Source organism: Pantherophis guttatus, chromosome 2 (genome assembly GCF_059756535.1).
Source record: "Pantherophis guttatus breed Tessera chromosome 2, ASM5975653v1, whole genome shotgun sequence".
Taxonomy (NCBI): Eukaryota; Metazoa; Chordata; class Lepidosauria; order Squamata; family Colubridae; genus Pantherophis; species Pantherophis guttatus.
Genome location: NC_142064.1, coordinates 277138447 through 277153302, shown reverse-complemented (window position 1 = coordinate 277153302; position 14856 = coordinate 277138447). Strand labels below are relative to the sequence as shown.

The following is a 14856-nucleotide window of genomic DNA, read 5'->3' as shown; positions in this document are numbered from 1 at the left end:
TGCCTCTCTGAGTTGATTATGTCCTACTGGTCCTGGCACTGTCTTGGTGGTGTTCCCCTCCTACACAGGTTACGAATAAGGTAAAATATTTGGGGATACAATTGACAGCAAGGTGCAGTTCTCTTAAGGAAAATAATTATAACAAGGTTAAACGACAGATAGGACAAGATTTGGAAAAATGGGGAAATCTGCAACTATCTTTGATTGGGAGAATTGCAACCATTAAGATGAATATTTTGCCTAGAATGTTTCAGACAATTCCGATAAAGTTGGATAAGGATTTTTTTACAGATTTGAATAAAATGATATTGAAATATATTTGGCAAGGGAAAAAGGCAAGAATAAAAATTAAGTTGTTACAAGATGCTAAAGCAAAGGGTGGTTTCGGTTTACCTAATTTTGAATTATATTATCAAGCAGCTAGTTTAATGTGGATTAAAGAATGGGTAACATTGAAAAATACTAGGCTATTGAATTTGGAGGGACATGATTTGTTGATGGGGTAGCATGCTTTTTTATGGTACAAAGGAACTAAAATACAGGGGTATTTTAGAAGACATCAGATACGTGTCGCTTTGCTTTTGAATTGGGAGAGGATAAAAAAATATCATTATTTGAAGATTCCAGTCTGGGTATCTACAACTGAAGCTTTCTCATACCCAGTAATATTCAAAAGGGAACAAATTGTTAGATATAGTGAATTATTGGATGAAAAGGGTGAACTTAAATTAAAGCAAGACTTAGAAGATCAGGGATTTAAGATGGATTGGTTTTCATATATGCAAATATTTTCAAGATATCGAGAAGATCTCAAACAAGAAGGTTTTTATAGAGTTTTGATTACCTTAGATAAGATATTGATGGGCTCTGATGATCATGTAATTAAAAAGTTATATGGACACTTGCTAGAGGCAAAATTGGAAGAAGAACAAGTTAAAGAGTCAATGATAGCATGGGGGAAAAAATTTAGTTATGGTAGTACAAAAATTGTGGTCACATAATTATAAAATGAAAATGTCTACAGCATATAAAGAGAATTTGTATAAGATGTTTTACAGGTGGCATTTACCCCCCCCCCCCCCGACGAGGATAGCCAGAATGTTCAAGAACAAATCGGAGAAGTGCTGGAAGTGTCATCAGACCCCAGGATCTTATTACCATATGTGGTGGACATGCGTAGAAGCAAAAAGATTTTGGACTAAGATACACACATGGTTGGAAAAAATGATAAAGAGACATATTGATTTTAAACCAGAGATATTTTTATTAGGGATCTTACCAGAGACATTTAACAAAAAATTACAATATTTAATTGTGAATATATTAACAGCGGCTAGAATCGTATTTGCAAAAAACTGGAAAGGAGAGAAGATGATTACTGATGAATAAATTATTAAGAAAATGTTGGATTGTGCCGAAATGAGTAGATTGACATTTGAAATAAGAGAACAGGAAGACAAACAATATTATTTGATATGGGAGCTATTTTATCAATGGATAGATAATAAAGTATGGAGATGAGATATTATATATGAAATAAAATTTGGATAAAATGTTTAAGCACTTGGTTTTTTTTCCTTGTTTTTTGTTTTCTTCCTTAGAGGTAAGAATATTTGTCATATAATGAGAATTTGAAAATTTTGAGAGCATGAAATGATTTTCACCGATCGAAATACTGTCTGTAAGAGTTTGGAAGAATGATGTTTTTTATGTTGTTTCTGTTTAAAAAATAAAATAAAAAATTATAATAAACCCCCCCCCCCCAAAACAACAATTTGGAGGTGAAAGTGTTTTGTTTGTGAATAGTCTTTTTTTTTTTTATTAGGCACAAAATCTGCTGGGAGCAATTAAGAAAGACGGGGCTGCTTTCTGGCTCTAAGAACATATTTCTTCATTTCTCCTTTGGGGAAATACAATATTTTACCTCTTTTAATATTCTCGAAGTGCGGGGGGGGGGGAAGGTTTCTCACAGCAGAAATAGAGACTAAAAACGTAATGGCAGATTGTAGGAAAAGGAGGAATCCTTCCAATATCTCAGGGGTTGCCACAAAAAAGAGGGAGTGAAACTATTGTCCAAAGCACCTGAGGGCAGAATGGGTGGAAACTGATCAAGGAGAGAAGCAATTTAGATCTCAGGAGAAATTTCCTGACACTTAGAACAATTAAGCAGTGGAATGAATTGCCTTCAAAAGTTGTGAATGCTCCAACACTGGAAATTTATAAGAAGATGTTGGATAACCATTGAAGTAGTGTAGGGTTTCCTACCTGGGCAGGGGGTTGGACTAGAAGACCTCCAAGGTCCCTTCCAACTCTGTTATTCTATTCTATTCTAAAAAAACAAGGACAGTTCTTGAGTGTCACCACATGAATACAGACAAGAGAGAGAGAGGACAAACTGGTTTGGAGGAACCCCCAACAGTTATTGTTTACATATCTATTTAATAATATATGACGTATATAAATAAATTTTCTGGCGGGAAGTAACGAGAAATCCCAGGGGCTCAGAACCAGCCATCAAAGGAGATTCCATTCAAAGCCGCTTTGCTCTATTCCAGCCCTGCTCGACCTTCACCGGCTCTATTCCCTTCACCCGCGGATCCCCTCCCACTCCCTACCAAATACTTCGACCCCACGTGACTTCGACCTTTCAGACTCTAGAAGAACAGGGCATGCGCAGAAGACCTTTGCCAGGTCCGGATGTTGAACAGACACAGGAGAGGCGGGACTTGCCTTATGAGACGCTCTAGTCTAGTCAAGAGCAATAAAGCATGAGGGATAATAGACTTGTGCCTCTCTAGGAAGCAATCATATCTCACGGAGTCTGTGGGAGGCCTATCGAGCGCGGGAAGTTTTGGCGGGAGCGGCTTGCAACTGCTCTTCTCGGCCTCAGAAGCCCTGAGGGAGCGGAGCCCCCCTTCTCCCCACCCCCGAACCCGGGAAAGGGGCGGGGCGACTGGGTGGGGGAGGGTCGGCCGTGACCGAAGGCAACCTCGGAGATAGTTTCCCCCGTCGGGGCTGCGCTGAAGCCGGAGACCGAATGGAGGCTCGGAGGTCTCCCCTTCAGGCGGGGAGCGGCCTCCCCGAAGGTCCCCGCAGCCCCGAGGCTGAGCGCTGGCGCTTCCGCAGCTGCGTCTCCCGGGAGGCGGAGGGGCCCCGGGCGCTTTGCAGCCGCCTGTACGGGCTGTGCCGGGGGTGGCTGCGGCCCGAGCGGAGCAGCAAAGCCGAGATGCTGGACCTGGTGGTGCTGGAGCAGCTGCTGGCCCTTCTGCCCCCGGAGCTGGCGGGCTGGCTGAGGGAGTGCGGGGCCGAGAGCTGCGCCCAGGCGGTGGCCCTGGCCGAAGGCTGCCTCCTCGGCCCCGCAGCCGCCCCGGAAAAGCTGGCAAAGGGCCGGCAGGTGAGGCTCTTTCATCCTCTTCGACGCCTCTTGTTTCTCTTCCTTGCAGATAATCACAGAGAAAATAGATCCAGACAACACGTGTTGGGATTATAGATAAAAAGCTATGTGGGAATAACCCTTGTAGGACCGTATTCCCACATTCTATTTTCCCACGTAGTTTGTCATGGACTGGACAGCCATCATGCAAAAGATACCTCAATTCCCCCACGGAGCTGGAGGGGAGAAATGTCATAAAAACCCTTCCTAGTAGTCCAGTGAGTACAATGAGGGAACGAAAAAGATTTCATTAATGTGGTGTTACAGACAGAGCTAATATTCTTTGTCAGGCTTCTTCTCTACCTGGAAGGGCTGATAAATGTTTCCTCCAGTCAGGATTCCCAAACCAGGGACTCAGACTGATTCCAAGAGGGCTCCTCTATCTAGTAATAGCTATTGCCCAAAATCCCACCCACCCACAAAAACATGTTTCTATTTCAAATTGGATCACTTCTCTAGTCCTTTTAGAAATTTTAATCATTAGCTTTGAACTGAATGTGAATGTAACGTCAAGTGAATTCCCTTTCTCATGTTAACCAAGGCAATGTTGGAAACTTATTTGTCCCAAAATTGGTTTTTCCAGAGACAACTGGAAGATGTTTCAGAAAGATTGAATGATTATTAGATACTTAACACAAGTCTTGTATTTCCTGGATTTTCAGTATAGAGCTGGAAGGGACTTGAGGGTCTTCTTCTCTAACCCCCTTATTCAGGCAGAAAGCCATATATATACCATTTCAGACAAATAGCTGTCCTGTCTCTCAACATCTTTGTAACATTACCAACCCGGAAAGCAGTATCCCAGGTTAGTATTAGTATTAATACTAATACTTAGTATTAATATAATACTTAGTATTCCTTACTAAGGTTTTATAAAGCGGTACTAATAGTTCATGTAATTTTGATTGTATGCTTCTGTTTATACAACCAAGGATTGTATTAGCTGTTTTAGCTGCTGCTGCACACTGCTAGATTATATTTAAGAGATCATCCACTAGGACTCTACAGTCTCTGTGACAGTTACTGATTTTTTGAGCCAGGTTTTGCGTAATCAGTACTTGTACCTATGGCTTTTCCTGCCTTGCTTTAACTTTCATTTTCTGGATAGGGGCCATTGTTCAAGTCTGATAAGATCCTTTTGTTTCCTGAGCTTATCTTCTGGGGAGTTGGCTATTCCTGCCAGCTTAATGTCATCTAAAAATTTGATGTGTTCCCCTTCTATTCCCTCATCTAAATCATTTATGAAGATATTGGTACTGGGCCTAAGATGGAACTTTGTGATACCCCACTGTAGACTTTTCACTGCAGACAATTCTAAACAGACTTTCCTTTATACATAGGATAAAGTTTGAAAAAAATGGTCCCTGAAGAAAACAAACAAACAAAAAAGTATACTTTATTTATATTCCTTTACCATGATCATGGCGCTCTCTCTACCAGATGATAGAAGGAGAGAGCCATTATATAGGAGCCTGGATAGCTCAGCAGACTAATGCATTGTAATTTAATTCCAGCTGTCTGCAATTAGTAAGTTCGAATCTTGCCAGGCTCAAGGTTGACTCAGCCTTCCATCCTTTCTAAGGTAGGTAAATTGAAGACCCAGTTTGTGGGGGCAATAAGCTGACTTTGTATAAATATACAAAAGTATGAAGGCTATTGCTTAGCACATTGTAAGCTGCCCTGAGTCTCCGGAGAAGGGCGGCATATAAATCAAATATATATATATATATATATATATATATATATATATATAGAGAGAGAGAGAGAGAGAGAGAGAGAGAGAGAGAGAGGGGGGGGGGGAGGGAGGGAGGGAGAGAGGGAGGGAGAGAGAGAGACATACATAAATTCTTGGCCATTCTTGTGGCATTTTTGCTGCTTTTTCATGAAACTTTAGAGCTAAAGTAGCTAATAAGCAATAAACAAAGATAACACCTTCTTAGAAGACCATTTCGAGCAGTGCTCCAGCAACAACAAAGCAGAGGCTCCCCCGCTTCAATATCGTCACTGTCAAGATAGGTAGCCTTTGATTTACAATCATTTTGAGCACTGTGAATGGGTGACCGTACTTTATTATGCTTGGTGGTTCTGTGCAGTTAAGGAGCCTGAAACACTACCAGGAACATACAACTAATTTTTAGCAAAAGGGAGCATTTAAAGGAGCAACAGAATTTTCAATCTATTACCGGGAAACTACAGCTAGTTTTATAAAAAAGGGGGAGCATTTAAAGGAGAAGCAGCTTTTAAATCAAGAGCTTAAGTACAGGAATACCAGGCTAGCAATAGCTTTGGACCGGAATATCTGCTCCCTATTTTTTTTCAACTGGGTGCGAGGTTCTTCCCATCGTGGTGACCATCGTAATTGGCAGCTGTCTTTGTGTCCAGCGTGTTGGAACCGGATGTCCCGGACTTCTCTTTCTCTCTGGAACGGTCCAGCTCCCTGGGGTGATGACTCCTGCCGCCATGAGAGGGTGGCTATGGACATTTCTAGCTGAACTTAGCCGTGCTGTGATGAGAGGGCAGCAACGACCGCGGGTTCTCGCCTCAGGTGATTGCCCAGCGAACACAGGAACTCTGCCGCGGTGAGAGGGCGGCAGTGATTACCAACTTATGTCGCTCCTGGTTGCTGTGAAAGGACACCTGGGAGTGGATATTCCTGACTACTGGGCTGTATATCTGGACCTTAAACTGTTGTTATCCTTATTTGCCATTGTTGCACCCATCTCCATGGTTGGTGATGGCTGTACGAACTTATGCAAGCATGGAACTATATGCCCTGAGGAATGCCCCCCATTCCTGGATATTGATCTGTCTCCGTCCACACACACACACAAACACAGCCAGCCGAGGGTTAAGGAAACACTTTGGCACACACCCAGGTCTTTATCTCCAACTTGGCAGCGATTTACACACCGTCTGCCAAGTGTGTTTATTTCCACAAAACAGAAAGATAAGATACTTAGCGTACAAAAGTCCAATCAGAATAATATTCCTCTCAGCAGTTTCCGGATGAGGCTTTAGTGACTATCCAAGGTTTACTTTTGTTCGTCACAGGGATCACTGGCCACCACCCTCTATTATATAGTCTCTGGGGTGTGGTCCAGTGACTCAGTTCTAATCCCTAGCACGCCTCCTGAGCTGCTGCAATCGTTTATCACGCCTTCGGAGGCGTGCGTCCAGGAATGATGTCTCTCCTTCGCTCTCATCCGAGACACCTGTCTCTCGGCTAATCTCCTCTCCCTCGGCCGGCACCTGAGACAGTGCCAGAGGGGAGGGGCCTGGAGAGGGAGGCCTGGCTGACTCCTCTTCCTCATGCTCGGAGCTTTCTTCCTCTGATGGGATAGGCTCAGAGGGCGGGGCCACAACAGATATGGCCTACTGGACTAGCTAGGAACTTCTTTAATGATGGGTCCTGGGATCCCGAGACGTGACATAGCGCAAATAAGGCCTCTTAAGTTTGTTATGGGTTGTAAAAGGCGTTCGTTGTATTCTTTTCTAATTAGATTTTTTAGGCGACTGGGGAGTGGGGTGGGTTGTGATATCCGGTTGGTTGCTGGGGGGGCTCCACCAGGTCAATTGCAGTCCAGGCCATTGGAGGATCGTGGCGGGGTTGGGGTCCCCGAGGGAGGGGGTGGGGGCTCTGATCCCTAGGGCGATTAGGAATGGCGGCAGGTGGATGAACAGAGGGCCATATCGGAATCTGGGAGCACGCCCCCGCTGTCTTAGGTGGTGGCATGCTCTGACCCTCTTGGTTTCATCCGCTTCCCTGGGGGTTTGGGAGAGCAGGCCCCTGGGCTCAGGCTGGTTTATTTTAATGCCAGGTCTATGGTTAACAAAGCTCCCCTCATCTGTGAATTGATCAAGGAGTAAAATGCGGACCTGGCTTGCATTACGGAGACCTAGTTGGGCTCAGAGGGAGGTGTCCCTCTGACTGAACTTTGCCCGCCAGGTTTCTGGGTGCTACACCAGCCGCGGACCCAGGGTAGGGGCGGGGGAGTGGCAGTTGTTATTAGGGAGGCCCTGTGTCCGCAGGAGGTCACTGTCCCCCAGATAGACGGGTGCGAGTCCCTCCTCATGACATGGGGCCCTCGAGGGCAGTTGAGCCTGCTGATTGCATACCTTTCTCCTAGCTGTGTATCAGCGGCCCTGCCCGGGCTGCTCGACGTTATATCGGGGTTGGTTGAGTTTCCCAGATTTATTGTTCTGGGGGACTTAAATATGCCTTCCCTGGGTGGGGCGTCGGGGGTGGCCCAGGAGTTCATGGGGGGAGGGGGAACACGTGCCCGATCTAGTTTTTATCTCGGGACAGTGGCGTGATGAGTTCGGTGGGGGAATACCAGTTATTCATCCCCTTTCATGGACTGATCATTATCTCCTCCGGTTGGGCTTCCATTACACCACTCCTCGCCGCTGGGACGTGGGACTGACCAACTGGTTCCTCCCCAGGTGCCTGATGGACCCTGATAGGTTTCAAATGGAGCTTGGGGCGATGCCTGCCTGCCTCCCTTTCCCACGCCCCGGTCGAGACCCTGGTGGAGGCCTGGGAAATGGCGGCCGCCAGGGCTCTCAACCGTGTCATGCCTTTTCGGCCTCTGACCCGGTGCAGATCTCGGTTGGCCCCTTGGTTTACTGAGGAGCTCCGGGAGTTGAAGCACCAGAGGAGAGGCCTAGAGAGCGGATGGAGATCCAGTCGTTCTGATTCAATCCGTGCACAGCTAAGATCTTTTACGAGGTTTTATCTTGTGATGATGGAGGCAGCGAAGCGTTCTTACTTCTCTGCCCTCATCGCGTCCGCGGATAATCATCCGGACGCCCTGTTTAGGGTGTCCCGCTCCCTCTTGAATCGGGGAACGGGATGACCCTCTGCGGGGCCGGGCCAAGGAGTTTAGTCAACATCTGCTGGACAAGATCGCTCAGATCCGGACCAGTCTGGACTCTTGACTGGGCAGGGTCGGACGGCGGGGGGGAGACAACCGGTTGTGTTATTTGGGAAGCGTTCAACCCTGTTACTCCAGAAGAAGTGGACAGGATCATGGGTAAGCTGAGTGCTGCCACGTGTGTATTGGACCTGTGTCCCTCCTGGCTCGTTTATTCGGCTCGGAAGGTTACTGTCAAACCCCCTCACGCTGCAGCACTTTCGGCGAAAGAAAGAACTCGAACGTCAGCTTCTACGTGTGTGATTCCTTTAATTCGTCCTGCGCACAACGATGCCGGTGGGTGATGTGAGTGCAACATGCACAAAGTCGGCGTTGGGAGCGGCTGCCTCCCAACGCCTTTTAAATTCTCGCGCCACTGAAATGTACGCCCTTCCCGGTTGCGCGGCCACAGCGCATGCACACAGGGCCATGACGCCGAAAGTCGGCGAGAAACATCAGAGTCTAGCAGCTCCTAACCCGTCCGCTGCGTGACCGGCCGCCTGCGTTAATCTAACACCCCCGTCACCCAGCGTGAAGTGTACATTGCCCAGCCCACCCTGGTCATTTGCCGCTTTGCCGCTGACTTGTAGCAAGCCCCAGGTGGCTGTCTAGGAGGTCAAGGTCAGGCTGCTATGCGGTGAGTTGTCGAGGGGCTCTCGACAGGCGGCTCCCCCTACCAAGGCTGTTTCTGGAAGATAGAAAGGAACATGTTAACAGCAGGTCTAACCAGTAGAAACACCCCCCCTTTATGGCCCGGGCTTATGTGGATGATGCGCATGGAAGCGCCTGATCAACCGATCAGCCCTCACGTTAACAGCACTAACCCATGAGGCGTCCTCGAATGGGTACCCTTTCCACTTAACTAAATACTGTGTTTTACCCCTCCTGTATCTAGAATCCAGGAGTTCTTCTATCTCATAATGGTTTCCATCCACTGGCCCAGGTCTAGGTAGAGTGTCTCGTACTGTGGCAAGTGGTTTCAGGAGGCTGCAATTCTCGCGCCACTGAAATGTGCGCCCTTCGGGGTTGCGCGGCCACAGCGCATGCGCACAGGGCCATGACGCCGAAAATGGGCGAGAAACATCAGAGTCTAGCAGCTCCTAACCCGTCCGCTGCGTGACCGGCCGCCTGCGTTAATCTAACACCCCCGTCACCCAGCGTGAAGTGTACATTGCTCAGCCCACCCCGGTCGTTTGCCGCTTTGCCGCTGACTTGTAGCAAGCCCCAGGTGGCTGTCCAGGAGGTCGAGGTCGGGCTGCTATGCGGTGAGTTGTCGAGGGGCTCTCGACAGTTACATGAAGCTGGATCCAGGCAGTGATTAATGCATCCTTGGGTGAGGGAAGCTTCCCTATAGCCTTGAAAGAGGCAGTGGTGAGACCCCTCCTCAAGAAACCTGCTTTGGATCCAGCTATTTTAAACAACTTTCATCCTGTCTCCAACCTTCGCTTTGTTGCGAAGGTTGTTGAGAGCGTGATGGCACGTCAACTTCCGTTGGCCCTGGATGAAGCGGAGTACCTGGATCCGTACCGATCGGGTTTCAGGCCCAGGTACAGTATGGAGACGGCATTGGTCGCCCTGGTGGATGATCTCTGGAGGGCCCGAGACAGAGGTTACTCCTCTGTCCTGGTCCTATTAGATCTCTTGGCGGCTTTCGATACCATCAACCATGGTATCTTGCTGCGACGCCTCAAGGGGTTGGGAGTGGGAGGCACTGTCTTACAGTGGTTCTCCTACCTCGGAATGTTCGCAGGTGGTGTTGGCTGAGGGACAGAGGTCGGCCCCGAGGCCCCTCACTTGTGGGGTACCCCAGGGGTCGGTCCCCTCTCTTTTGTTCAACATCTATATGAAGCCGCTGGGTGAGATCATCCGGGGTTTTGGGGTGAGGTATCATCAGTATGATGATGATACCCAGCTTTTTATATCCACCCCAAACCAACCCAGCGATGCCCTTGACATGATGTCCTGTTGCCTGGAAGTGGTGCGGATCTGCATGGGGAGGAACAGGCTTCGGCTCAACCCTGCCAAGACCGAGTGGCTGTGGGTACCGGCGTCTCGGTCAGATCAAGAGATTCCATCTTTGGTCATAGGGGATGAGGTGTTGCCCCCTGTAGACAGGGCGCGCAACTTGGGTGTCCTCCTGGACTCGCGGCTAAACTTGGAAGATCATGTAACAGCCGTAACCAGGGGGGCATTCGCCCAGGTTCGCCTGGTGCACCAGTTGCGCCCCTATTAGGACCTAGATGCCCTACGCACGGTTACTCATGCGCTTGTCACCTCCCGTATTGACTACTGCAATGCCCTCTACATGGGGCTGCTCTTGAAGACCACTCGGAGGCTTCAGCTGGTGCAGAATGCGGCCATGCGGGTTGTGATGGGAGTATCTCGACACTCCCATGTTGCACCTCTCCTACACGATTTGCATTGGTTGCCGGTTGCCCTCCGAGTGAGATTCAAGCTGCTGGTGACTACCTATAAGGCCCTATATGGCTTAGGCCCGGGATATTTGGGGGGCCATCTGCAACCAGCAACAGCTGCCCATCGCGTGGTGCGTTCCCACAGAGAGAGCCTCCTCAGGGTGCCGTCGGCCAGACAGTATCGGCTGGCGACCCCCAGGGGGAGAGCTTTCTCTGTGGGTGCACCTACCCTTTGGAATCAACTGCCTGTCAGCACTCCAAGCTGCATTCACTCCAGTGCTGACATAAGGAGGAGAAGGTGGGGGCATATTTATTTGAGACAACACCAAATCTTGACACTGCCCCTGGAGCTCCGGGTGGCCCCCGACCTCCGCTCTTTCTGTCGCGACCTGAAAATGTGGCTGTTTCGTTTGGCTGGCCTGGACTGATGGGGTTTTAATTTTTAATTTGTTAGTCTTAATTGCACTTTTAACTGTTAAATTATGAGATTTGGATTTAATTTCTTTTTTAACTTTTTCATTAGATGTTTTTTACTGTTGTGAGCTGCCCTGATTCCGGCTGGAGATAGGGCAGCATATAAATCTCATCAATCAATCAATCAATCAATAAATAATAAATAAATAATAAATAAATAAATAAATTCACAAAGGAAAGGAAAGGCCATTATTGTCAAGTAAAGGGGAAGAAATAAATAAGCAGCTCCTGTTGTGAAGGAAAATAGGAAATAAAAAAGAAGGAACTCACAAAAGTGGCAGGCGTTTATCCAGAAATAACAGCAACCCACAGAGTAGGAGTTCTCAAATTCTCTTATTTTGATTTGAATTGGAAAAATACATGTGGAGAGGAAAAACATAAGTGAACTAAGATGATTAAAGTCATTTGAAAGTGGATCATAAATCAGGCTTTTTCTCAGTTGCAGGAGCCATTCATTGAGGAGATCTCAGCAGAGCTCCAGGGAAGAGGAGATCCATCCAATGATTCTAAAGAGCTTATTTTCAGGAGGATCCAACTGGGGCCACCTTGCCAGGTAAGTGTAGATTTCTTCTGAAAAGTTTAAACGCCTTCATTCATGAGCTGCTTTGAAAACCAACTGCTGAGTCTGTGTGAATTTGAACCTGGTGTCCCCACAGAATGACCCAGTGAGCCTTACTGATTCAACCTTGAAGATGATCCTAGGAATGCAAACAAAGGACAATTCTCAAGAGTCCTGCACTAGAAATGTAATTTATATGTTGGAACAGTTTAACAGTTTTGAAGACTTGGGGAAAGCAGTTAAAAAATTAAAGACATGAAGCAAAACAATACCAATTGAACAAAAACTGCTTCAGAGATAACCCAATATATCCATTTAAAAATAAATTACAGATGGATAAATTTCTCATATAAAAACCTGTAAGTCAAAGCTGAGAAGCTTTAATGGTCAGACTGTTGGTCAAGTGACTTGATATTTTGAAATAGGTAAGATAAAAAATTCTTAATAGGTATGTCCTGTTTTCTTAAGAAATTTGTATTTTACTGGGTTTATTGAGTTAAGCCAGAGGATTCCTCTAAGCAAAATCTTTTTGGTGAATTCTCCCAGGCCATGGGAGGGGGGTCCCCAAGCAGTGTCATTCTACAACTTGGATGCATCTAAGCTATATTTTGTGCCTTTAAAAAAGCAGCATGGAGGAGGTGGAGGGGGGGCTTCTCACCCTTAAGGACTATGTCCGCCTGCAGGATGTTTGTCTGTCCTAGAAGGAAATGTCCATTTTGTCTCTTGCAAAGCTATCTTTTCTCTTTGGGAATTAATAAAGTATTAGAGAGGACTGTCATATGGGGAAGACATTTTTTTTGTTTCTAGGACTCTGATCCCTTTGAGGAGGTGGCTGTTGACTTCACAGAGGAGGAGTGGGCACTGCTGGATTCTAGCCAGAAGGCCTTGTGCAGAGAAGTCATGTTGGAGGTTACTATGAATATGGCTGCTCTGGGTAAGGATCCTCTTTGCTCTGGATTCTGTTGATTTGGAAAAGGTGTTTTGAATGGGAATTAAACAGGGAAGATTCATGCACTCAATTGCATAATTGAGGTGGTGAGAACTCTAATGACCATCACCTGTAAAATCTTTCCTAACCTCAGGAAAATCAGGATCACAATGGATAGTATGTAGATAATGTCCACTGGACACCCAAATGTGCAAAAGTCCCATACACTTGTCTTTCGTTCCCTTGTAACTGCCAGAGCCTCTAGATCATAAAGCAGCTGAGTGACTTCATGGGCAATTTTGCCCAAGTTTGTCCTCACAGCCACTCTCTTTTAGAAACTACAAGGGCCTTGGCAAAAATGCTCACTATAGTTTTAGCATTGTGAAAGGCCTTAGATGGAAATGCCTGAGCAGATTGATCTAACAACAAAAAGCCTTAATTTGGTTCTGGGCTGAAAAATCTCTTGGATATCTTTAAGAATATCATTGATAACAATTTCAATCCAACATCTAGTTTGACAAATTGCTGGTACCAAACCTGATACTCAAATGGGCATATTTTTGAGTGGGAGACACCCCCCTTCGCCATCATTATAAATTCTAATGAGAATTTGTGGGGGTTTTTTTCCCAACCAGGTGATGATGATGGGCTGGAGAATGAGAAGCAGCTGAGATTATTTAAACTACAAAGGGCAGTGTCTTCAAAGAGCCAAAGCGACTTCTGTACAAGACATAATCTGGCTCCCCATCAGAGGAGCCACTCAAGCGAAAAAACAAATAGTTGTGTGGAGTCTGGAAAGAGATTCACTGAGAGTAGTGATATTACTTGCCATCAAAGGATTGACACAGAGGACAGACCATATCAATGCCTGGAGTGTGGAAAGAGCTTTATTGAGAAATGGCGCCTTACTTTCCACCTAAGGATGCACATGGCGGAAAGACCATATAAATGCATGGAGTGTGGAAAAAGCTTTCCTCAGAACTCAGAACTTATTTGTCATCAGAGAATCCACACTGGGGAGAGACCATATAAATGCATGGAGTGTGGAAAAAGCTTCACTCACAAAGGAACACTTAATTCTCACAAAGGGATCCACATGCGAGAGAGACCATATAAATGCATGGAGTGTGGAAAGAGCTTTTGTCAGAACTCAGAACTTATTCATCATCAGAGAATCCACACTGGGGAGAAACCATATAAATGCATGGAGTGTGGAAAAAGCTTTGCTCGGAAAGGACATCTTAATGTTCATGAAAGGATTCATACTGGGGAGAGACCTTATAAATGTATACAATGTGGAAAAGCGTTTACTCAGAAAAATAGTCTTATTATTCATGAAAGAATCCATACAGGGGAGAAACTTCAATGTCCAGAATGTGGAAAGTGTTTTGCTCAGAAAGGACAACTTAAATTCCATGAGAAAATCCACAGGGCAGAAATGCTTGGAGTGTGGAAAAAGCTTTAACTTGAGCAAAGATCTTATTTCTCATGAAAGGACCCACACTGGGGAGCGACTATATAAGTGCATGGAATGTGGAAAGCAATGTACTTGGAAAAATTATCTTATTAATCATGAAAGAGACCATATAAATGCACAGAATGTGGAAAATGTTTTGCTCAAAGGGTTTAGCATTCCTGAGACGTGGTTTAGCATTTGTTCACTGAAGGTGGTAATCTTGGGTGAAAGGCCAGTTTTCTTACTTTGGCAATGAGATCTCAGGATAAAAGACATCTTAGGTTATGATCAAATTAGGAGGAATGTTGCACACTATTACATTTATTTTTTCCACTGCACTTTCACCTTTGTCTAGAGGCTACTCTGATCTGTGGTTTTGAACTGCTGAAGGCAGAATGTGTGAGGGGTGGTCATAATTTCCTTCCCACACATTCCAATAAAAATTCTCTAGTTCAGCTCATTCTTTCTGTATATTGCAGATAACATTAAAACACTTCTAACTAAAAGTTAAACTTGACTTGGGACTTGAGATGAGAAAGAATGAAGTATTCAAATTGCCTTTTAATGATAATTGCAATGTTTTCAAGGAGTGTGTTGAAGTACAAGTGGAGCAGGGGTGGATTTCACTTACCTTTGCTACCGGTTCGCTTCTGCACATGCGCAGATCGTATTTGATGGC

At 45.9% G+C, this 14856-nt stretch overlaps 1 protein-coding gene across 1 annotated transcript in view; it reads left to right on the top strand.

Moving 5' to 3' along the window:
• Window positions 1-14689, top strand: part of LOC117660309 (uncharacterized) — a 39337-nt gene extending 24648 nt beyond the window's left edge. The window contains 5 exon segments of the mRNA XM_087885323.1: window positions 2901-3394; window positions 11674-11787; window positions 12601-12727; window positions 13357-14158; window positions 14160-14689. Coding sequence (XP_087741449.1) covers window positions 2901-3394; window positions 11674-11787; window positions 12601-12727; window positions 13357-14158; window positions 14160-14433 — 1811 coding nt within the window. The 3' untranslated portion in view covers window positions 14434-14689.
• The last annotated feature ends 167 nt before the right edge of the window (window positions 14690-14856 follow it).